Source organism: Knufia obscura, assembly GCF_036327395.1.
Source record: "Knufia obscura strain CCFEE 5817 isolate CBS 148926 chromosome Unknown scaffold_7, whole genome shotgun sequence".
In the NCBI taxonomy this organism is placed as follows: Eukaryota; Fungi; Ascomycota; class Eurotiomycetes; order Chaetothyriales; family Trichomeriaceae; genus Knufia; species Knufia obscura.
In genome coordinates, this window is record NW_027042693.1 from 242847 (window position 1) to 266557 (window position 23711).

Consider the following 23711-nt stretch of genomic DNA (forward strand, 5'->3'; position numbering starts at 1 on the left):
GTGGCTCATAGAACGAACCTCGACCACGTCACGTCACCAATCGCCTGCGCTGCGACACTGCACTGCACTGTAGAGCCAACTACCTGCGTTGGACATTGGAAGCTGTCTAGCAAGTACAAGTGAATGTGCGCATATCACTGGAAAGAACTTAGAGTGTTCACGCATTGAAAAGAACGAACACGCGTTTTGTACAAAGTACAAAACTATCCTACTACCACGTACATTCTTGCCACGTCGCTCGTCTACTCGAGTAACAGTACCAGTATCAGAAGGACTCTTCTCCAGTATCAAAGGCCGTGCTGTAGCAGGGTGCGCAATTCAATATGTCCTCGGCAGTAGCTGAGCTGGACAATGTCCTGCAGTCTATGCTGCACCAGAAACCACCTGGTGTTTCGGGTTCCAAGATCAACGCCTTGACCTCCCTCTGTACAGCCAACATACAAGTACGTTCGATACGACCGATCGCAGACGACGTAATTCTAACAGTGTCCTAGTCCGAGTCTGTCCTCGTGGGAAAGATCTACACTCATTTCAAGAAAGCGCCGGGAACACATAAACTTGGGGTACTCTATGTTGTAGACTCAGTGACTCGTCAATGGGTAGATCAGGCCAGAAAATCTGGTCAGCAAGTTGGCCCAGGTGCCACTGACGGGACTTTCGCGGCTGGCGTCAATAGAGTGACCGAGTTGCTACCTTCACTCATGACCGACATCATCAACTCGGCGCCCGATGACCAGAAGGTATGCTTTTCCCTGATGTGCAATGCATGCATGCGCTATGCATTTTTTGCACGAGGCGCGTTACCTCATTGTATGCTTCATACTGACAAAGATTCTTCTTGTAGCCCAAGATTAAGAAACTTGTGGAAATCTGGGAACGATCCAGTACATTTCCTGGCCCCATGCTATCGTCCATAAAGAGTCAGCTTGATGCAGCACCTTCGAACAGTAAGCCACGATCCAAAGTAGCTGGCCAAACACACGCTAACCGCCGTACAGACGCCGAGTCAACTACTCCCATCAACTCACCCGCTCCTGGCTTCGTTCCACTAGGACAAGCTGCTGCTAACAGTACTCCAGCACCTGCAGCTGCTCCTCAGCAGAACCCGTCTTCCATTCTAGAAGCTCTGAAGGCTATGGCAGCTAAGCAGACGAGTAATGCTCCTGCTCCTCCTGTCTCTGCTGCTGCTGCTCCGAATAACTTCAATGCTCTGCTTGGGGTCCAAAATGGCACACCTCAATCGACCACGCCTGTAAATCAAGGTCAAGCGCAGAATAGTAATCCTTTGGCTGCACTCTTCGGTGGTATGGCCAATGGAGCACAACCGCAGGCTAGTCAAGCTGCACCTCCGAATCCTCTCGCCGCATTGTTCCCTCAACAGCAGCAGCAGCAGCAAGCCCCTGCTCTCCCTACACCTGCACAAGTAGGACCAGACGCGCAAGCTACTCTTCAGCTTGTACAGTTGATGGCACAGCAAGGCATACCGCCAGATCAATGGGCAGCTGCATTGCAAGTATTGAATGCTCAGAAGGGAGCACTCCCATTTCCGCCTCCCCCAATCTCTGGTCAACATGCATTCGGCCAACCTCCGCAATCACGTGACCGAGATGGTCTTACACGATCTCCACAGAATGGCAGACGGCGATCACGCTCACCAGACTATGGTCGCAGAGGAGGTCGACCGGGTAGTCCAGGTTTCGACCGTCAGCGCAACGGCAGTGATGGCCGAAATGGAAGACGTGGCAATGAGTACCGACAACGAAGTCCGGATCGACGGCGCCGCAGCCCTTCACCACAGAATCAAACACAGGATCTCCCAGCACCGGGTGAGAAGTTCATTGAATGGGACCATAACCTTCCCAAGGACACTATCAAAGTCATGTCTCGAACTCTCTTCGTGGGTGGTGTCACATCCAGCGAAGCACACCTCCGCTCTCTCTTTGCCAAGTTTGGCATCGTTCAAACTTGCATAGTCAACGTCGACAAGCGCCACGCTTTTGTCAAGATGCTTAATCGCAAAGATGCCGAAGCCGCAAGACATGGGATGGAGGAATACCGCGATGGATCAACGCAATTACGAGTAAGCAAAACTCTCCATGGTTTGATGACTTCGTACTAACTCACTACAGACCAAATGGGGTGTCGGCTTTGGTCCTCGGGATTGTAGTGACTACCAGACTGGAGTCTCCATCATCCCAACCTACCGCTTAACCGACGCCGATCGAAAATGGATGGTAAGCGCTGAATATGGTGGTACCGGTGGCAAGCCCATTCAGGAAGGCATGGTCGTCGAAGAACCTGACATTGAAATCGGTGCTGGTGTATCATCCAAAGGTATGCAACCCCGTTCCTACTTTCTTGTTTCAATCAGGACTAACAATATGCTAGCAATGTCGAAACGTATCCCCACAGACCAAGGCGGCCGACGTGGTCCACAATCATCCAATCGCGACAGCGCAGACCACGGAGGCGGACGAGAGAGAGCGTGGCGGAAGACGTGACCGATACCGCGACGACGAAAGACCAGGGTCCTCAAGCGGCAACCCGAACAACATGCCCCTGCCCTTCCCGAACATGATGGGCGCGAACATGGGCAACATGGCAGGCATGAACTTCCCAATGATGCCCAATGGAATGCCTATGCTACCGCCTGGTTTCAACCCCTTCGCTTTCCAACAACAAAACCAGAACCAAGACCAGGATAACCAGAAGATGGAGCAGTAAGGGTTTGGCTAGGAGCAGGGATGCTCGAAGGAAGAGACGTGTTATGATACCCAAGAGCATATTCTGGCGTTAATATCTTGGCTGGGTGGATGGCAGTCTTCATGGACAAATTTTGCAGCGCGGATTTCAGGGAGAACGCGTACTAATACTGGCTTGCGTATGGTAGGCATTCGCCAGGCTGGCTTGATGCTCACTTGGCCGCGGAAGCGAGCTGCAGTACAATTAGCCTACACAATCAAGTAGACTGTTGGCCAATTATGGTCGCAATCATATTCCAGTCGATTCTCATCTCCTTTGTGGCTCTGAAGCTGCATTCCAGGGAAACTTATCTTCCGCTTCCCATCTGACCCTCCAGGTCAAAGTGCTCGAAGAACGCGAGCTGATAGAACGACACCCCCTGTAGATCCATGTTGACAGGTGCCTGCTTGCGGGGATGCTGCTTAGCTACTGGTCATTCGAGGTCGCAAGAGCTCAGCAGCTTGTATACCTATGTCTCTACATGCCGAATGTCAGGGAAGGTCGCTTCTGCAATATAGAACGTATCTATGAATAGGACTCCCCTTCTTAGTCTTCAATCTTCTGCTTTTGCTTCTCATGCCCTATGGCTCACAAATCTGGTAGCCGTAAATGATGCATTGGTGTATATGCTCGCTGGCCAGTAGGTATGTATCCGTCCCTTCTGTAATGACATGGACCTGTTCTTGCATAAAAGCCATCGTAACCTTGGAAGGCAACCATTTCCATTGTTGGCGGCCCTATGGAGGGAGCGTCGGGCATTTCCGGTGTTAGTAGTGCCTATCCTTGCGTTAACTTAGGCGGCCCTAGCGGACATGGTGGAAATCTCCGTCGACAAGTGTTGATGGGCAGCCCACACTGGCAACACTCCCATGGTGGCAGCGTCAGCACCTACGCCTGAAAATAGACGATGTGAATTCATCGTTCACCAGCATGGGAAGAGTCTTTGACAACTTGGAAACGGGACAAGGGAAAGATTGTGACCCGAGAATACTTGACTTCGCTGAAGTATGAGGCGGATTAGGACCGAATAAAATTCAATTGTCATAGATTTACCATTTACAGATTCTAGACATGGCATAAGAATCTGAGCTGTCAGATGTACTACAGTGCTACTGAGACACCACTCATCTTCAACATCATAACACTTTCCTTGTTCGTACTGATTTTTGTTGGGCGATCTATTCAGCGATTCACGCCTCATCGCCCGACCAAGTCAAGCCAATAGTTTCGTATCTTGCCTCACGACATTGGACCTGGTCGGTTCCCACCTGGCCGTTGGATATGTTTTGGCCTCCATCTCAAGCCTGCTATGGCAATATCATCTCTCTTGACCTCTAGCCAATCATACTGAATTGGCCAGCGGATGTTTCCAACGTACAGGAGTGAGAGTCCTGTGCTCCTCCCCGTTCAGATACCCCGAGGGCACTTATTGTGCCATACATGGCAGCGATGCGTGTATGATGTGCACGCTTGCACCTCGACCCAGCAAATGCGGAAACTCGACACTCAAAGTGTGCTCTCACCATACCGCCAGCCTGACTCGTCCTAGACTAGTCAATATGACTTCAACTTCCCTAGCGGCACGTCCATGGCTGCTCTACTGCTGGCACTGAACACCTAGTGATCCGGGGACCCCGTCGTCTCGCTCCAGACTGCTTCTGTGCCACTTCAAAATGCCCTTGGCTGATCCTCACGATTGCACCGTGCGGCATTTGCAAAAGCCTAGGTGCATAATCGTCGATCAACAGGGGTCATCGTGCACAGAGAAAGCGTGTTTAGTTATTCGAAACACCAAACGAGCATCTCGGCAAAACTCAGATGGATGCCCTCGGCAATGAGGAATTCAGCATCTATCACCGATGCACTTCGTCTCTCGAGCTCGAACCCACAAGGGTCGTGGAGTCAGTCACCGGACTGCGCTGGCTGTTCAACTCAGAACCTACGCCTTCGTTCGCAGCCATCTCAGGTCGTGTTCCGGAATATGGGGCGTACTCCAGCTCAGTGAGCTCGCCTACTTGACGCACCCTAGGTAATCCATGGGAGACCTCGAGCTCTTCGCGGTGAGGCTTATACTCGTCCGAGTGAAGTTGGGCTTTTTCGCCTGGTTGCTGATGCTCTGTGAGTGTTGTGCTTGTTACGCCGGATTGACGCTTGCGGTTTCTCCGGTGCCGCCAGATGAAGAAGACAACGAAGGCGAAGGCGAGGATTCCGCCCAATGCGGCGCCTACGGCGATGCCTGCAATGGCTTCATTGTAAATGTCTTCCGAGTAAGAACTTCTGGGTTAGGACTCAATGGAGTCGTCTTGGTGGTAATCGTGGGTTGGTGGCCCACTCAATGTTCCACTGAAAGGGACTATGGGTCGCCGCTGTATATCACCTGTCTTCTCAAAGCGCATCACCATAATCTCGTCGGGTATTTCGTTTCGGTCTGGATTCAGCAATTCGTCTAAGAGAAAGTCAAGGGATTGCAGTAATGTGAACATCTTGCCTTCTGCTGATGGCGCAGTCACCGTCCGAATGAAAGTTTTTAGCGCCTGCTGTATCAGCTTCCAGAAGTCAGTGGTCCGCATCTTGATCTGAAAGTTCGGTGTCAATCCATCCGGGGCGTTAAGCATCTCGACCATCTCGTTCCTCTCTTTACGATCAGGCTGCCTAGTGGTTTGGGCGTGAGCGAATGAGTTCCGGACGCAGTCTGCGAACCAAGATGGCTTGTTGTGCGCTGCAACATCGTCCCATACTAGAATTTCGGCGTCGGGGTAATCGCTGCGGAACTGCGCTTGATCGGAATACCTGTTTAATCCGAAGGCCTCGCTGGGATCGAGGTGCCTGTCGGGGTAACGTACCGCAATCTTTTTGTAGCGCTCATAGGGGTAGACGAAGACGAAGTACCGAGAGCCGCGAGCGTCGCGGCACTCAAGGAGAAGTCCAGGTGCCAAAGCCCACTCGGAAGGTTCCGCGTCCTTTCAAGAGACATTCTTATGACCTTGTTGACTTTGACATCCTCTAATTGCAATGCAAGCGCGCCTATCGCCTCATGGAGGATCTCTTCGGCTTGCTCTTCAGAAACAAGTACCCAGTCTGCCATAAAGCAGTTGTGAAAGGTCGGCAATCTTTATGGCTGTGCTAGGAGCGTGAGGAAGCCTGAACCAGGGCTTCTACACCCACGCGTCTCGTGGCAAGGAATTCAATGGAAAGGGTGTATGTCGCGTGCAGGGGCTGAGGAATGGAAGCGATTGATTGCTTGTGTGACTATCTGAGCGTCTCTCAACGATTGACTAAGCAAAGACTGTCCGGCCTGTATTGTTTGTTAGGTTGTAATAACCACTTCGAAATAATACACATCTGCCTCATAGGGGCTAGCTGTCGGGCCTCCCATGTCTTGCTTCTCCTCTTTACGCGTGGTTTCCGTGGTCGACTGACGCGCACGATCGCGCACTTCAAAAGACCCTAGATATTCTTTGCAAACCTGCCTGCGCGCTGCTGCTGCTTTGTTCAGCTGCTTCAAGCACTTGACGAACATTGATGTCCCATCGAAATCGTGTCCGGTGTTGTGGTCCGCAGCTCCTCATGAATGGCTTGAGCTGTATTATATTCACATGCTCGCTATGAGCTTTCATCGTGACGTCGACACTTCAACAAATATGGATCTTAATTTTGGTCCCTGACATAACGCACATGCGAGCTCCCAACGCACATGTAAGCTCAAAACCATGCTGTGAGGAACCATGATCAGCAACGTCCTTGTCCTTCTCGCCTGGCACACGAAACTGCCGACATTGTAGCGCTTCCCTCCGCTCTCACCCGTCATGCTGGGTACAGAGAATAGCGTGCTTGAGCACAGGCTGCAGGACCTCGCATTGATTGCGCTCAGCCTTGTCTTTATCCCCATCGACACTTTCGTCCTTTTCTGGAGTTTCGTGATCAACTATGCATTTCACTCAAAAGTGGAAGACCATCGCGTCGCAGCTAGACGGAAGGTATCCTTCAGGCCGAAGACCATCTTAGTCACAGGCGTTGGCATGACCAAAGGACTGGCTCTTGCGCGATCATTCTATGAAGCAGGTCACGACGTGATAGGCGCGGACTTTGAGCCAAACGGAACGAAAGTGTGCGGTCGCGTTTCAAGGTCCTTGAAGAAATTTGTGCCACTTCGAAAGCCAGATCCGAAGCTGGGCTCGGCACGTTATATTCAAGGTCTGCTCGATGTCGTAACCAAGGAGAAGGTCGATTTGTGGGTGAGCTGCTCCGGTGTGGCATCAGCAGTCGAGGATGGCGAAGCAAAGGAGATTATCGAGCGACGGACATCCTGCAAAGCTATCCAGTTCGATGTCGAAACAACGCAGACGTTGCACGAGAAGCATACTTTCATCGATCGCACGCGGGAGCTTGGTCTTACTGTGCCAGAGACGCACACAATCACTAGCCGGGCTGCGATTGATGCTGCGCTACACGACGCTCCGCAGGGCCGACAGTACATCATGAAGACGATTGGCATGGACGACGCAAATCGTGGTGATATGACACTTTTACCCAAGTCGACGCACGAGGAGACCGCGAAGCATCTCAACAAGTTGAGGATCTCAGAGAAGTCAGCATGGATTTTGCAACAGTATATTAAGGGACGCGAGTTCTGTACGCATGCTTTGGTCATCAAAGGCGAGGTCAAAGTCTTCGTAGCTTGTCCTTCAGCCGAGCTGTTGATGCACTACGAGGCGCTGCCGGCAGATTCAAAATTGGGCCAAGAGATGCTGAATTTCACAAAGACATATGCAGCAGGAGGAGGATCATCTTTCACTGGCCATCTCAGTTTTGACTTCCTGATTGAGGACGAGCAGCTCAGCAACTTGAACAACGATCCTGATGCAAAGGTTACGCTCTACCCGATCGAATGCAATCCCAGAGCACATACCGCGGTCGCATTATTCAATGGCACAACGACTATGGCCGACGCATACCTCTCTCTACTCGACGAAAACCCTCCGGCACCATCATACGCAGAAGCTACTGCCAATGGAACGTCTCACCAGCACATTGTGACGCCAAAGTACTCGGACGTCCGCTACTACTGGGTCGGCCACGACCTCATTAACCTGATCGTCCTTCCTCTGCTGTCTCTGCTCACTTTGCAGAGAGACAGTTCGATCTCTACAGTCATTAAAGGTCTGGACACTCTGGTCGATCGGTTGCTTTTCTGGAAGGACGGAACGTATGAGCTGTGGGATCCTCTGCCTTGGTGGTGGCTGTATCACGTCTACTGGCCACAGCAATTCCTGCTATTCTTCTGGAAGGGTAAGAAGTGGTCGAGAGTCAACGCGAGCACATGTAAGATGTTCGAGTGCTGAAGGTATAGGATCAGAGAGCGCAAGCTTTGTTGGCGAGTATGTGAAGAGGCGCTCTCACGCGAAGATGTATCCGTACCTGGCTAGTAAGTAGAGATGTGAAGTCGCGGGGGTTCGGAAAGCACGACTCTTGTGACAAATACAGCAGTGGAAGACGCTAAGAAGGGTGTATCGTATTTGAGTTCTATACCTTAGAAGCAAGTCTCACCATGCATGTCGCACGGACTTGGTATTCTCCATGCAGGGAAGGCACGATGCATACCTCGCCTTGCCCTATACTCATCACAGGCCTTTCTCTATGAAACCCTTGACCATAAATTCTGATACTGTCTCGACCTGGCCTGCAACAGACTCTCGGTGCCAACAAGCACGTTAGAGCATTCGTCCCCTCAACTCTATATACAGTAAAGACCTGGTACAAGGGTCGTGTTTTCAGGGAACTAGTGGACTCCATAGTGGCTTCATTAGCCCAGAGCAACGCAGCGGCCACTACCAACATGGCCACCACCAACATCACCCCAGGACCATTCTTCACATACCCCTAATCCGTCTTTGCGCGCCGATTCCAACGATACCTAAACCTCCGCTCCCTCCCACACAACCCCATCCTTGTTCCCCAGTCATGCCCCGCCCCTCCTCTCCAGACTCTCGATTAACCACCGCCGCATACCAATCCTCTCCCTCCGTCGCGACATCTACATCGACACCCGTCTCATCATCGCCAAACTAGAGGTATTGTTCTCTAACTCGCCGGATCATCCAATTCTAGGAGCAAAGAACAGTTTCGGACGCGGCTTCGAGGAGATGCTGAAGAACTGGGTTATTGTTGCCGGGCCGTTCTGGCGGACGAGCGGATATCTGCCGGTGCAGGCGCCACTGCTGGAGGATGAGCTGTGGATGAAGGACCGATCTGATGGGACTGGTGGGACTTTCACATTTGAGGCGTTACGGGAGAATTGGGCGTGGTGTATTAGTCAGTTAAGGGAACGGAGAACTTGCTAGGGGATGGAAGGGAGTGGCTTTTTGGTGAAAGACCAGGGTTAGCGGATGTTCACGGCTTGTGGGTGTTTGATCAGGCTGTTAATATGGCGGGGGATACGGGAGTAGCGCCTGAGGAAGCGGAGGAGGCAACGTGGGATGCGAGATGTGTGCTTGGAGAGCCGGAGTTTCCGAAGGTACATGCTTGGGTGAGGAGGTTCAGAGAGGCCTGTGAGCATGCTGAGCGGCGGACTGCTAGCGCCAAGCGGTGCGGTGAAGGCCAGGAAACGGATGGCGATATTGTGAGGCGCATTCTGAGTAGCGGGTATGCGGAGCCACAGGAGTTGCCTGTGGAGGAGAATGATATTCTGGGAGTGATGAAGGGGAAACGTGTTAGCATTGCACCGGTAGATTTCGGAGCAACCCATGCTGATATTGGTGTTCTGGTGGGCTTGAGCAGAAATGAGGTCGTGATTGAGGTCGAGGTGCAAGGCGGACAGAAGGGCACATTGAGATTGCATTATCCGAGAATTGATTTCAAGATCCTAGCTGTTGATGACAAGGATGGGAAGGAGGCCACTGGGGGTACCAGAAGCTGAATTTGCTCGAAGGCACCTCGATGTACGAGATGAACTTTGGGCGCCGTGCCGTAGCAGAGAAGTGTTAGTTCAGTACGCTCAAGTTTCATATTTCTGAGGTTGACTGCGCTAGTTCTCAAGGCAAAGTATCAGCCAGGGCAAGCTTCGCAAGATTTAGAACAAGGCCTCCCTCGTCGAGTGGGCCTTACATGGGCGACGATTGCAACGATCTGAGGCTTGTAGCTACCGCCGAATTTGCATATAGTTCATCTCCAATGATAGGCGACTTGAGTATACGCAAATTCGGCGGTAGCCACAAGGCCGAGTAGTACTGCTGCCGAACCTGTCGCTTCTTTCGATGGATGCTTACTACGTTGTAGTCATGTGGGCATCTGATGCATGAACGCCTTACCATCATGCAACACCGATGATTTGGCGCGCGAAGACTTGCCTGATTGTCAATAGTTCATCGTGACGGCGTTGTCGCGTAATATCTGCTGTTGCATCTGGCCATGGATAGCGAGCCGAGGTGAGCCTTTTGATTGAAGTCCTCCAGCTGGAGACAAGCGAAGTGGTCGCGGCTTTCTAGTGGAATGTCATCACCAGGGCGACATCTGTAACGTATTTGAGGGAAAAGTAGTTCCGGAATTGAATGTGCCGACCACTCACGATAGAACAATGTTCTTTCGCCTCAGATGATCAACATCGTGGCCATTATTGGTGATGCAAAGCTGCATCAAGACGCATGCATTTCTAAGCCAACCTGGGGAAGTTCAGGTAGCGCAGTTTGGGGAAACGATTCTAGCAAGGATTTTTTTCAGGCCAAGGAGGCGCCAAGTGGCAGATGAGCGGCACTATCCTGGACTATCTCCACATGCGAAGTTGTGCTGCTTCTCCTCCCTCAACTTGCGCATGCAAGCTCAATCCGTCTGACTCTTGGTATTCCTTGGACACATTAAGCTCATTTCAAGGACTCTTGTTTGAATTTTTGACAGTATGGTGAACAAAATGTTCGTGCGGCGACAATCACAGGATGCACGTACAAAAGTGAGAATGAGGCATCAATGGAGGCTGGAAAGTGATCTTGCCGCAACGGCTTTCTGACGTGAGTTCGTTTCGAAAGATCTCAGGCTCTTTTGGGTCTAGTGTGTGACTGCCGGCTGTTCTGTCATGACCATGGTCACGCACGCGTGTGGTGCTCAGGCCAATGTGGGGACGTCTAGATCAGAATGTCACCGTATATTTTTGATGACCTCGCGTACTCACACCATTAGGGCCGCCTTTTCTATTCCGTCTACTGCAAGGCAGGGTGTCAGAGGAGCAAGCCACCATCAGCGCTCCTCGTAGACTGGTCCATTCGTGCAATTTTGCGCCAAGAGTCCATTCATATTCGCGCTATTTCGAGTGCATGGTAGGCAGAGCTCCTCAGCTTGTGGTCCGCACGTCGATCAAACCCCGGCAACGGGCTGTCACGACGTAAACATAAATACGTCCTCAGCCGGACAAAGCTTTCACATTTTTCGAGGTTTGTGCCTCGTGTTATTCGGCTGGTACCCGTTCCTTGCTTGAAAATCATCGACATCGTGTCTTTCGACCGATTGTCCATTTCTTGCTCGAATACTCTCGACCTTGCTGTCGCCCAAGATGACGGAACCAATCAAGTCGGAGCGCAAAGGCTCCCTCATCATGGCCGATGAAGGGAGGCGCAAGGCCAGCATCGCTGCCATGACAGAAAACACGACTGGAGAGTGCGTGCCAGGCGCTGAATTTGTCGCTCGCTACTGACGTTCTTAGAATCAAAAACCCGCTGGTGGGCATCCCTAAAGACCAACTTCTACAAGACGTTGATGCATTCGCCAATGAACACGGGCTCCTCGAGATACGCGAGCTGTTGATGAAGGGTGCGCTCGCAGCTCAAGCACCTGCAGCGATTGAACACATCATCGAGCTCGACGAAACCGATCGACAAGTCCTGCGAGAAGAAGTCACACATCGTTGGAAGCATCCCAGAACACTGTACTTCACTATTGTTCTCAACTCCATCGCTGCTGCGATTCAGGGCTGGGATCAGGTAATAATCTTAAACATCCGCATTAGCAATTGCTGACTCGAGCGAAGACAGGTAGCAATGGTGCAAATCTCGGCTTCCCACAATTCATGGGTATCCCGGATAGTGGCGAGTTCTGCGAATCACGAGGAACTTGCGCAAGGAACTCGTGGATCATTGGCTTCGTCAACTCTTGTCCATATTTTGCGATCTTCCTGTTCGCTGGATGGGCCTCTGACCCCTTGAACCACTGGCTCGGTAAGAATGTTGCGACAACAATGCTGCGCTGGATCTAACCTATTACTTCAGGTAGACGTGGAGTCATATTCATTGGCGCTGTCTTCAGGTGAACAGATCTAGCTCCTCCACTTCAGGAACATCAGCACTGACGTTTGTCCAGCTTGATCGCCCCGTTCGGAATGGCCCTTACCCAGAAATGGGGAGAGCTATGTGCTGCTCGTGTCGTTCTTGGTATTGGCATGGGTCTCAAGGAGGTTACCGTGCCCGTCTTTTCTGCAGAGAATGCACCCACCAATATTCGTGGCGGTCTCGTCATGACTTGGCAGATTTGGACAGCGTTTGGTAGGCCACCTTCTTACAGCACGGTTTTGAGAGCTGACAATCTATTCTAGGAATTTTCCTGGGCACCTGCGCCAACCTGGTGGTCAAAGACATCCCCCGAATTGCTTGGCGGCTGCAACTTGGCTCAGCGTTCATTCCTGCAATACCCCTGGTCGCAGGCATCTACTTCTGCCCAGAAAGTCCGCGTTGGCTGATGAGCAAAGGAAAGTATGCCAAAGCGTACAGATCTTTGCTGCGCCTTCGAAACAGTCCTCTTCAAGCCGCGCGAGATCTCTACTTCATTCATGCTCAGCTTATATATGAGGAAGTTCTTGTTCGGGAGTCTGGCGTGTCGACCAAAGGGAACTTCTTCACTCGGTTCTTCGAACTGTTCACGATCCCACGTGTTCGTCGCGCCACCTGGGCATCAGGTATTGTGATGATCGGTCAGCAGGTATGTTCTTTGCCTGTAGTGATTGAGGTCACCACAAATCAGTGACTGACCAACGATAGATGTGCGGGATCAACATTATTGCCTTCTATTCCAGCACAGTGTTCGCCAACGCGGGGGCAAGCTACAGCTCAGCATTGTGGGCGTCCTGGGGTTTCGGTCTCATCAACTTCCTGTTTGCATGGCCAGCTGTATGGACGATCGACCGATTTGGTCGGAGAGCGTGAGTACGCATCTGATCTCAGGAGGACTATTGGCTGACATAAGCAGGCTGTTACTTTTCACCTTTCCAAACATGTGCTGGACTCTGCTTGCTGCGGGCTTCTGCTTCTGGATTCCGCTCGAAAACAAGGCCCACTTAGGTCTGATTGCCTTGTTCATCTACCTCTTCGACATGTTTTACTCCCCAGGAGAAGGTCCGGTGCCATTCACATACTCAGCAGAGGTGTTTCCGCTTTCTCACAGAGAAGTTGGTATGGCTTGGGCGGTCGCGACCAACAACTTTTGGGCGACTGTTCTCAGCCTCACATTCCCGAGGATGCTCTCGGCAATGAAACCGCAGGGCGCTTTTGGATTCTATGCGGCTCTCAACGCGATTGCCTTCGTCATGATTTTCCTCTGGCTTCCCGAGACTAAAGTGAGTCTTCTGTAACCTCTGGGACATATGATACTGACTTCCGCCAGCAACGAAGCTTGGAAGAGCTCGACTATGTCTTTGCTGTTCCTATGAGAACCCACATGAAGCACATGACCTCCAAGGTTGCACCATGGTTCTTCAAGCGCTACATCTTCCGATCCACGAAGGAGCCCGCTCCCGAGCTGTACAAATTCGAGGAAGTCGACACAACCCCGATCAACATTCTCGACCACAAAGACGCACACAGCGAGAAGATGGCATAATCAGATCACCAATCATGAACTTGAAAGGTCTATGACACGGTGTACAGCAAATGCGGCGGTCCAACATCGATATATACCTTAGCTGCCAATTTGAGATACCAGTTTTGAAGTGTACTCGTTGAAGATCTTGCAAAGACCACAATCCTTGTAGCGCTCCACAAGCTCCGTAGCCGCCACCGGGATAGAGTTCTCCGAGTCCACTGCAGTGCGTTGCGCCTGTTTGACACCTTCAACAAGCTCACCGAACGTGGTGTCAATTGGTACACTTCCAAGATATGGCACACCACATTCTTGAGCCATGATCTCCCCTCCACCTTTCGAAAAGATATTTGAGATCTCGCCACAGCAAGGGCACATGTAGCCAGACATGTTTTCGATGACTCCCAAGACTGACACTTGTGTTTTCACACAGAAGTTGAGCTCCTTCCGGACGTCGCTTGTGCTTATCGCTTGTGGTGTCGTGACAACGACTGCACCGGCCAGAGAAGGTGCCGGCGTAGAGATATTGAGGTGTGGTTGACCATTCTGAATTGTTGGCATGGCTGTAGCTAGCTTGTGCAATTCTTCGACAATCGCAATGTGCTCATCTGATGTGCCAGGGGGCGTATCAATAAGCAGATACTCGGTGTTCGGTGGCCAGAGTACATCGGAAACAAATTGTCGGATCATAGCTGTTTTCTTTGGCCCTCTCCAGATGACAGCACTGTCTCGGGAAGGTAATAGAAAGGCTAGCGATAGAGCATGAAGAGATCCTCTTGCGCTAGATTGGCTTGCACCGTTAGACGGTGATCCCGATGGTGCAGAGGCTTGGCCTGGATCGATAGCGCTGTGCACGGGTACAGGAAGCCATCCACCAGGAGCCTGTCTGACTTTCTTGTCCTCGAGGTTGAGCAGGCGAGGTATGCTCGGACCTGTCAGATCAATATCGAGGATTCCAACATTGTGGCCTTGTTGAGACAGGGAGAGGGCTAGCTGTAACGTAACGCTGGACTTGCCCACTCCTCCCTTACCTGAGAGCACGAGCACCACGTGCTTGACATTTTCAAGACCCATACTGGAGACGCTGATGTATGTACTCGAATAAGGCCGAGAGTGGCTGTTCACGGTCGCTCTTTCTGTGTAATATGTCGCCAATTGAGAAGAGACGTTCTACAAACGTGATCAAGCGGTTCATTGACAGCGTCAATTACTATTACTGGGGGCAACACAGCGGTACAGGTCGAGTTGCGATGATTGGTAATTGAAGCAGAACAATTTTATGCTCTGATAGCGTCATTGAGCCTGAGGCAGACACAACTGGCGGCTCCGAAGGCCTGGATCACCGACGCAACAGCCACCGCTTCTACAAGCAACGGGCTCAGACAGGCAGAACGGGGCATTGCTTCGATCTCGGACCAAGCGTACTCTATACCTAAGTATTTCTGGTTATCCACTTCAGCATTCATATGCGATGTAAACAGTCAGATCAGGGCGGCAGAAGACTCGACTAGAGTAGAAAGAAAAGATTGTGGAACTGCCCGATGGGAAAAAAAGGCACGTGCTCACCCGGGTCAGAAGCAGTGTTCCGTAGCAGATCTGGCAATAATGAGGAACCGTACTTGTAGGCAACATGTCTGTGGCAATCAATCGCTGGCCAGTTGGAGGAAAATCTCTGACAATCATGATCATGATGACCGCGAGAACTGGCCCTTCCTTGTTGATATGCCAATGATCCCGTTCTTTTTGGGTGCAGGAACAGCGGGTGAAAAAGAGTCGAAGCCGGGGAAATTATTTGGAACCAGGCAGACACAGGCTTTTGGACGGCAAGAGCGGTCATTCGCGAAGCTGTTCGCCGTGGCTGGTGGCGGTGACGATTGCGCATGCTGCAGGTGTCTGCGCAACTCTCCACCTCCTGCTAAGCACACAGACTCGGGTGCATACATTTTCATGTCACCGCCTAGAGATTTTGTGTGACAATAAAAAGCTCAACTTCGCACACTTTCCTCATCATCTTCTCGTTCCTTCTGATTGCGACCTCAGAATTATCTGACTAGCAGGCAGGATACTACTGACCATAAAGTCCACAAAACCAAGCAAAATCTTGCATGTGAGGCATTTCTAGCCTGCATCTTGTCATCGACAATCAACAAAACCGCAGCTCTGGCGCCCTTAAGGTCAGTCAGAGATCTCTAACGAAGAGGCCCCAACAGCCTCAGCGGCCCCTTCAGTCTCAACCGGTACCTCTTTTTATGTCCCCGAAGGACCTACTACGATTCCTATCAAAGCCGGCAAAGTCAGTGACTTCCAGAGGCGAACAATCGCATGCTGTCCTGGTCACATTTGCTAACAAACGGATTAGGCCCAGATAACACCCCTTCAACAGTACTCAGACACCTCACCAACTGGAGAAATTCTACGGTCATCCCACTCGCAACACACCGCTTCACTAGAACTTTCCCGTGAAGAAACCCTTCTCTTGCCCACAATTCCGTTCGTGCAGGAAATCTTCTTCCTCCTCGCCTCCACCAGACCACCCTAACACGACCCTATAAAGGTCACATATACAACCCTGCGATTGCTGCTGGCTCAAGCCAGCCTCCACGACTCCCACAGATAGTGGGCCTTCTCTTCTCAGGCGGACACCGCATTGTTCGTCTGGGTGGCAGATAGTGCTTCACTGAATCTACCAAGATCAGTGTCTTCGATACTATCTTCAATCAAATCAAGAGCAGCAGAACAGGACTTGGTCCTTCTTTCTGCAAAGGATATGGTCAACATTGGGATTCCCCAGAACTACACTGCTTCACCATCGAGTTTCAGTCAGACTCCGTCTCTGAAAATCAATCATGAAGCTGCATTAGATTTGGATTCCAGCAATGCCTTCGAAGGCCCCGAAAAACTGCTAGAGGTGTGGTTCAGTCCATCATCCGAGAATTTGTACAACTGCTCCAAGCCCACAGGCCTCAAGGCTGTTCCTGCTGAACTATGGAAGACCATGCTTGACCTTGTCAACTGCAAGGTTCTGTCCATTGTCGAATCAGCAGAAGTGGATGCCTATCTTCTGTCCGAGTCGAGCATGTTCGTTTGGCCCCATAAGCTCATTCTGAAGACTTGTGGCACCACCACGCTGCTTCGTGGGCTTCCTCGCATTCTCGAACTCGCTACCCTCTTCGGAGGGTATGCGCAATCTACGGCTCCCGACGTTGCCGGCATGGCCGTCGCAGCTGCACCATATCGAGTATTCTACAGCCGAAAGAATTACTTGTTCCCTGACCGCCAGCATGGTCCACACCGCAGCTGGCGTGACGAGGTTTACACCCTCGACAAGCTCTTCGTCGGTGGCAGCGCTTACATGATCGGTAAAATGAATGGAGAGCATTGGTATCTGTACCTGACAGAGCCCTACACCATGCTCTCTGCCCCAGCCAGTCCTGCTAGCATGGATAGTACTCCTAGCACGGAGACCAAAGTTATCAACTTTCCGTCATCCGTCGTCAAGGACAAAGGCTCGAAATTGATTGAAGGAGAGGATGAAACGCTTGAGATTCTCATGACTGATCTTGAAGAGGAGAATGCAAAGCAATTCTACCTTGACAACGCGAGTGCGGTCGCAGAAGATCAGTGGAGAGGATCCCAAGCTGAATCCGAGGATCTTGTGGATGTATTCAGCACAACCTCTTCTGATGACGGCGATTTCTCCATCAAGAACAGCAAGTGTCCGGAAGAGCTTACGACTGAAGGTCATGCTCTAGGCACTGTTGTTTCGGACAGATGTGGATTGTCTGCGGTCTACCCCAAGAACAAATATCCGGACGCTAGAATCGACGCATACCAGTTCACCCCCTGCGGCTTTTCTGCCAATGGCGTCGTGCCAGCTCCTGTTGGCGAGCAGGGTACTTCCTACTTTACCGTTCATGTCACACCCGAGCCGATCTGTTCCTACGCTTCTTTTGAAACCAATGTTCCAGCAGGTCAGACAGGACGACAGACGACTGAGATTATTGAAAATGTGGTCGACATCTTCAAGCCAGGTCGCTTCAGCGTGACACTCTTCGAAGCTAAGACCAGCTACGGAGAGATCGCGCACGGTGATGTTGAGCAGCTCGCTGAGATTAAGGCTCTGGAGCGCCAAGCTGCTCGTCGTAGCCAGAAGATGGACTACATTCCTGGTTACAAGCGCGTTGACCGGATTGTTCACGATTTGGATGGATATGATCTGGTTTTCCGATATTACGAGCGAAATGACTGGAAGGGAGGTGCTCCGAGGTTGGGAGAGCGTGGCTTCTAAATTGAAGAAGGTGCAAGGGGAGACGACCAACTCTTTCCATTCTTTTCTTGTGTGCTTGCGACTGGTATCAGACAGTCGAAGGGATGCTTGCTGGTTCATTAATGCTCCGGACATGGAATACAGTCCTCAACCACCGCAGATAGTTTCAATACAGTATTTGAGGCTATAGTAAAGTGCTTCGCACTCCTTCTAATGCTCGTTGGTCTGTCAAACTCCAGGCTGTTAGTTCGGCAAAGCCCCCTGCCCTCGCATGTCCCAGCGAGCACTGCGTGGTACTGGTACAAGAATTTACTGTTGCCGTGCCAAGACTGTACGGTGACTCCGATGAGGGAGATAGCAGATAATGCTCTACCGTACTGATGATTCCGCTACGGTGGCTCAAAAAGCATTATCTGCAACTTCGTCATCCTGAGGCTCGGTGCGTTACTTCGCGGCAGGCGCAGCCCACTACAGCAATCGGAAGTACATACTGCTGGTAGGAATACCTATACATTCACGTTTACAAATTGCTGCACTCTTTCATAGGGTCTCAAAATGCCAGCCTACCACTCCGTCTTCCTCGGCGACCAAGGTGTCCAACTAATAGGTAAGCACCTCCCTCCAGTCCTCTCCCAGCCATCCGTCTCACCTCACGGTCGGACACCTAACCCTTCACAGGCAATTTTCCCCTCCTCCCACTCCGAACAAAAACAAGAGGACCAGCCTACACCCTCCCCGCTCTTCCCGCAGGCACCGACCCTTTAGAAATTGACCCAGAATCCGAATCCTACGACATCCTAGACGAATCCCTCAGTCTCTTCCGCGCAAACGTCTTCTTCCGCAACTTCGAGATCCAAGGTCCCGCAGACAGACATCTAATCTACTGCATCCTGTTCCTCTCTCACTGTTTGAGCACCCTGAAATCCAACCAAGATCCCAAAAGCGCAGAGAAGAGCTTGATAAATCTGAGTCTGGAGCAGTTCAGTTTACCAGGGGAGCCGGGGTTTCCGCTGAATCAGGCGTATGAGGGGCCAAGGGATAGACAGGATGCGGAGGCTTTGAGGGGGTATTTGAGTCAGGTTAGGCAGGAGTTGGCGATGAGGTTGCATGGGAGGCTTTATGCGGAGGGGAATGGGGTGCCGAATAAGTTTTGGATGAGTTTTGCGAAGAGGAAGTTTATGGGGAAGAATTTGTGAGGGGTGGGAACGAGCACTGAGTTAGGGACTTACATGGTACGTGGACAGAGCATGGACTCGGAAGCTGGAATCGATGGCTGCTGAATCGGTGTCAAACTCTGGGTTCGGACCACCTGCTGTCGAAGGTTCTTTACGATCTACGAAATCCAGCTGCTCTCGTGTACGAAAATGGCGGACTGCGCAGCTAGGGAAAGGCTATATCAACTTTCCGGAGCAACAGAAGTTTAGTCTCCATCGGTCCACGAGAGAAGCTGCTTCCACTCCACCTCTATCTTGGCCCGACTGCTTTTACTCACATCGATCTGGCGCTTTGATACTCGAGCGACGCAAGAAGCCTGCGAGCCTGCAGGCCAATCCAGTTGAGGCTATCTTACTGCATGTTCATTCGCCCTTCGATGGCGAGTTGGCTCAAGGCGGCAGTGGCATTAGACGTGCAAGCGTGGTATTCTATGCCCGTTTGCGCCCTGGCAAATAGACTTATCCAAGAAGGGCCTGAAGAAGAAACCCTCCACTGCAAAGTGTCTTTGTTGCGTCCCGATAACTATTACTTTGTTTGATACCCAGCCAGCTACAAAGCAGCCTTCTCTCCGCCATCCAGCATCGTTACATCACCCATCCCTTCCTCATGTGTCTGCGACCCTTCTTCGACACGACCTTTCTTCACTATCCTCTCATTCTCGACATCAGCTCTGCTATCGCCCGCCACCTCCCTCTTCTTCCCTTTACTCCTACCCTGCCTACCCCTCGCCTGCACAACGACACCCTGTACTGGTATAACCCTTGTACTAACCATTACATACCCTCCCTCTGCACCACCCTTACCCATCATAAGCGGATGTGTCCGACCGGGCAAGACCTGCCACGGCCGCGCAACGGAATGGTGAATCGCCGGTGTAAGGAGGAGTGTTGGATCGACTGGGAACCGGGGGTCATCCACGATCTGCGCCGCAACACCATCCTTCACGTTAGGTTGTTCACTGTCTTCTGTTTCAGTCTTCACCTCGGTTGGATCTGTCTTCTCCACCTCCGTACTCTTCGCTTCTAACGCAGCCTGCTGCCTCTCCTTCAACAACGTCAAATACGCAGTCCTCCTACCCGTACTATAAACATCACACAACTCCATCAACGGCTCAACATGCGGATTAAACACCACGACCTGCGCCCCTCCACTCAACAACGGCACCAACCTCCCACAAATCCCCACCGGATCCGTGAAACTCGCAATAACAAGCCCATTGTATCCGCCAGCCCGCACCGTATCAACAGTATTCTTCGTGCGCGTCCAACGTCGCCGTTTGCGGAAGTAGTTACTCCGTGCGTTACCTTTCATGACTGATAACTCCTCGGGGGTCTTGAGGTCTGGCTCTTGGGAGTAGGTTGCGTCGGAGGCTGGGTCGAGGAGTTGCAGCCAGGAGAGGGTGTGGAGGTGGGTTGTTAGGGGGTGGGGATGTGGATCGGAGGGGGAGGGAGGGTGGTTTGGGTCGAAGGAGAAGTACCGGAGGAGGGAGAGGTTGGGTTGTTGGTTTGCGTGGATTAGGGTTAGGGTGTTTGAGGTTGCGGGGGTGTGGTCGTAGCGTGGTCGTTTTGGGGGGACGGTTTGTTGTTGCTGCTGGGGTTGCGATGGGTCTGTTGCTGATGTTGAGGGTTGAAAGTCTGTGGTCTGCTGTTCAGCTTGAGCCGTCGTGGCTTGGTTAGCCTCTTGCTGCTCCGGTTTCTGGTGATGTAGAAGGCCCATGCGTTCTGCCATGGCGGCTACCACCAGACCTCCGGTGTCATCAACAACTAGATACCGAGACCTTGGCTCTTCATCCTCGCTCACAGGTCCACTCGCATGGACATTCGCCCAGCTGCCCATGAGTCCTAACGTCTCATTCCTGATCTCCATGATCTTGGCGAAATCCTTCTCGTTCATCATCCAGTCCGTCAATGTGCCCACGTCAACAGGCAGAACAGTAAACCGCTTCATGTACTTCTTCTGCTTCCGTAGCGTATACTTCGCTAAACTAAACGCAGTTTTCTGGTCAAGCGTGGAGTGATTCGCCATGATCTTCGCGATCAGTTCTTTGGGATTAGCTGCTGCATCTGACTTGAGTGCCTCGATCTCGGTGTAGGTGAGTTTTTGGTTTTCTGGATTGTCTACTATGTTGACGTTCGACTTGGTGGTCGTGGAAGGGAGGCCATATTCGTCGAAGCCGACGGCATTTGGCGTTGATGTCGATGTTTCCTCGGCGATGGCGAGGTCGACGTCTGGCTCAGCTTCTTCGAGGAGAGATTCGGCGTGGATTTCCGACGCACGGACGATGCGGAGTTCACGACCGTCTTTTTGTTCTGATTTGTCGAGGATCTCGAAGGTGAGGTGGTATGGACGACCTATGATCGAGTTTGTGTGGAAGGAACCATATTTGCCCAAGGCGATAAGACTATGTATTGTTGCGGTTAGCTTCTGAAAAGCTGTATTGCGAGGCAGGACATTGATGCCAAGCTTACAATGTCTCTGGTCATCTTGTGGACCTACGCATTAGGTAATATTTGTTCGATCTTGACCGAGTCTGAGGGGAGTCGCAGAGCGACATATTGGTATGGTCGGATTTTGTGGAACATTGTAGCTACATTGCCTTTGCACGATTATCGTGAGCAGAACAGTTGTGCATGGGAACTTGACTACTAGGTAACAGTGTAGCTCATGGAATTATTGAAGAAGTTTGAAAAGCGCGGACTAAGATTTGAAGGAAATTTCCGCTCCGCAGAACCATACCCCATTCGGTCTTGGCACAGGAGCGAGCAAGGCAGGGCTTTATCCATTGTTCTTACCGTTTCGACATATTGGATAGCCGCGGGTACCCGATCATTGAGATGATAACGTATGGCAGTATTTTTTGTCCATGATGTGCTGTCTCATAGAGTGTGCTGGTAGAACAATGCTATATCTCGCTGATAGTACCATGAACTTGTTCTTTAAGAATCCTACGATTAACAAAGCCTGGAATTCCATGCTTTTGATCCACGACGCTTCTCACTCCTTAGAGCTTCAATACCCCAACCATATCCTCAACTCTCCTCCCATCCCCACTCTTCAACGCCATCACCCTGTCACCATCTCTATGCCACACATCCATAGCATCATTCCCAACATCCCCCACCACATCCCTTAAATACTGCAATACCTTCCTCCTCAACACCACAAGTCTCGCCTCCTGACTCGGCCAGTCATCACCACTAGCATCATGCAACGCGTTCAATATCACAGCACTATCGCCATGTATCGTCCCACCCGTATCCTCACTCATGATACCCTTCCACCTCTGCAGCATTTTCTTCTGGTCCACCTTGACGTGCTCATCCGAGTCAGACATAAGTACCAACACAGACTGTGTACCCCCTACCGAAACCCCCGAATGTCTCAAAAGTCCATTCCTCCCGATCCTTCCAAACGTACCCCGCAACCGCTCCTCACTCGCATCACTTGAGAAGAAGTCCTCCACGCTGGGAACCCCCGGACTCTCCGGACTCGCCAGGCTCAAAAACCGCGCGATACTCAGCGGCGCGGGTCCAAAGAGCTGTCTCGATATCGACAACGGTAGTAAAACATCCCTGTACTCGCTCTCCTTCGTGTTCTTCACGATCTGCATCGCACGTTCATACGCCCTGGCGACCTCGGGCCCTTCCTGTATAGAGTGATTCATGGCGTCACGATCCGACACCGGAGCTTGTAGTATCGCGCCTTGAATCACGGGTCTCAACGCTTTACGGTTGTTAATGGGGTTCGGCGCGGTGAGATACCGCATGACATCCTGGCAGCCGGTCGAATGGCCCATGAGGACGATGTCGACGGCCCCGCCATTGTTGGTATCATGGTAAAGACTCCGGTGGATGAAGTCGATCGCGCCGGCGAACTCCTCAATGTCACGATCGATATCCAGCGTTCCGAATGCACGGCCTGCGCTCGAGAGCTGGATGTGGATGACACGCCATGTCTGGGCGCTGTGAAGCGGGAATAGAGCTGCGAGATCGGCGGTGTAGCTGGGTATGAGGTAGTTATCGTAAAGACCGCCTATGAAGAGTAGTATGTGTTTTGGTGGTGGTACTGACGAGGGTGAAGTGTTAGGTGGGTATGGCGTGTGCTCGAATAGATTGAGATTGCGGGCGGGGTGGTAAGTATGGAGGATGCCGGGGGCGGAGGGCATAGCGGTGGTGAATCTGCCTATCTGGCCTTAAGGTCAGCATTAACTATCCGCGGCGAAGTGCATGCCTGTTCGAGGTGAGATCATTATCAGGTCCTTCGTAGCTGTGTTTTTGCTAAACTCGAGGGTGAAGGACGGGCAGGGCGTTGATGACTAAACTGTGAACGTGATTCGGCTGAGTTTCCACAGTCATGAGGTTCACAGTTTTTACATCAACGTGCTGGACGGGGAAGATGCAAGATTATGTAAGCATGCCATGGAGTTTCAAAACGCTAGCATGTCGCGTGCCGAGGCGCGTCCGAAAAAAGGACTTGACCTCGGAATTTGGCAACTCGATTTGCTATACACAAGGTCGACTCGAGGGCTTCATGACAATGAGATCGCTGTTGCGCTCTAGAGTATCTGAATCATCCACGCTGTTAAAGTCGAATCGTAAGATGCAAAGACACGGACAGGTACCACAAGCTTGGGCACAATGACCAGTACGCATAA

General features: G+C 51.6%; 10 protein-coding genes across 10 annotated transcripts; 6 read left to right on the plus strand and 4 right to left on the minus strand.

The window, feature by feature from the left end:
• Window positions 1-323: 323 nt before the first annotated feature.
• PMZ80_006284 (uncharacterized protein) lies at window positions 324-2724 on the plus strand (the record flags this gene model as incomplete). The annotated part of the gene is made up of 6 exons (XM_064874697.1): window positions 324-443; window positions 495-740; window positions 845-947; window positions 999-2080; window positions 2130-2321; window positions 2389-2724. 6 exons carry the CDS (start codon window positions 324-326, stop codon window positions 2722-2724), a joined length of 2079 nt encoding a protein of 692 aa, XP_064729097.1.
• A 2300-nt stretch (window positions 2725-5024) lies between these two features.
• On the minus strand, window positions 5025-5827 carry PMZ80_006285 (uncharacterized protein; the record flags this gene model as incomplete). The annotated part of the gene is made up of 2 exons (XM_064874698.1): window positions 5025-5532; window positions 5586-5827. 2 exons carry the CDS (start codon window positions 5825-5827, stop codon window positions 5025-5027), a joined length of 750 nt encoding a protein of 249 aa, XP_064729098.1.
• A 721-nt stretch (window positions 5828-6548) lies between these two features.
• PMZ80_006286 (uncharacterized protein) lies at window positions 6549-8084 on the plus strand (the record flags this gene model as incomplete). Its single annotated transcript, XM_064874699.1, has 1 exon — window positions 6549-8084. The coding sequence occupies one exon, from the start codon at window positions 6549-6551 to the stop codon at window positions 8082-8084; it is 1536 nt and encodes a 511-aa protein (XP_064729099.1).
• A 910-nt stretch (window positions 8085-8994) lies between these two features.
• On the plus strand, window positions 8995-9658 carry PMZ80_006287 (uncharacterized protein; the record flags this gene model as incomplete). The annotated part of the gene is made up of 2 exons (XM_064874700.1): window positions 8995-9003; window positions 9065-9658. The coding sequence occupies 2 exons, from the start codon at window positions 8995-8997 to the stop codon at window positions 9656-9658; spliced, it is 603 nt and encodes a 200-aa protein (XP_064729100.1).
• A 1623-nt stretch (window positions 9659-11281) lies between these two features.
• On the plus strand, window positions 11282-13596 carry PMZ80_006288 (uncharacterized protein; the record flags this gene model as incomplete). The annotated part of the gene is made up of 9 exons (XM_064874701.1): window positions 11282-11385; window positions 11432-11708; window positions 11756-11942; window positions 11994-12030; window positions 12085-12266; window positions 12317-12699; window positions 12759-12919; window positions 12967-13333; window positions 13381-13596. 9 exons carry the CDS (start codon window positions 11282-11284, stop codon window positions 13594-13596), a joined length of 1914 nt encoding a protein of 637 aa, XP_064729101.1.
• A 78-nt stretch (window positions 13597-13674) lies between these two features.
• On the minus strand, window positions 13675-14649 carry CFD1 (cytosolic Fe-S cluster assembly factor cfd1; the record flags this gene model as incomplete). Its single annotated transcript, XM_064874702.1, has 1 exon — window positions 13675-14649. The coding sequence occupies one exon, from the start codon at window positions 14647-14649 to the stop codon at window positions 13675-13677; it is 975 nt and encodes a 324-aa protein (XP_064729102.1).
• Window positions 14650-16342: 1693 nt separating this feature from the next.
• SPE2 (spermidine resistance protein) lies at window positions 16343-17863 on the plus strand (the record flags this gene model as incomplete). Its single annotated transcript, XM_064874703.1, has 1 exon — window positions 16343-17863. The coding sequence occupies one exon, from the start codon at window positions 16343-16345 to the stop codon at window positions 17861-17863; it is 1521 nt and encodes a 506-aa protein (XP_064729103.1).
• Window positions 17864-18397: 534 nt separating this feature from the next.
• ARC18 (subunit of the Arp2/3 complex) lies at window positions 18398-19038 on the plus strand (the record flags this gene model as incomplete). The annotated part of the gene is made up of 2 exons (XM_064874704.1): window positions 18398-18449; window positions 18521-19038. The coding sequence occupies 2 exons, from the start codon at window positions 18398-18400 to the stop codon at window positions 19036-19038; spliced, it is 570 nt and encodes a 189-aa protein (XP_064729104.1).
• Window positions 19039-19606: 568 nt separating this feature from the next.
• Window positions 19607-21639, minus strand: TRM6 (tRNA (adenine(58)-N(1))-methyltransferase non-catalytic subunit trm6; the record flags this gene model as incomplete). Its single annotated transcript, XM_064874705.1, has 2 exons — window positions 19607-21458; window positions 21554-21639. The coding sequence occupies 2 exons, from the start codon at window positions 21637-21639 to the stop codon at window positions 19607-19609; spliced, it is 1938 nt and encodes a 645-aa protein (XP_064729105.1).
• A 419-nt stretch (window positions 21640-22058) lies between these two features.
• Window positions 22059-23222, minus strand: PMZ80_006293 (uncharacterized protein; the record flags this gene model as incomplete). The annotated part of the gene is made up of 1 exon (XM_064874706.1): window positions 22059-23222. One exon carries the CDS (start codon window positions 23220-23222, stop codon window positions 22059-22061), a length of 1164 nt encoding a protein of 387 aa, XP_064729106.1.
• Between the last annotated feature and the right edge of the window lie 489 nt (window positions 23223-23711).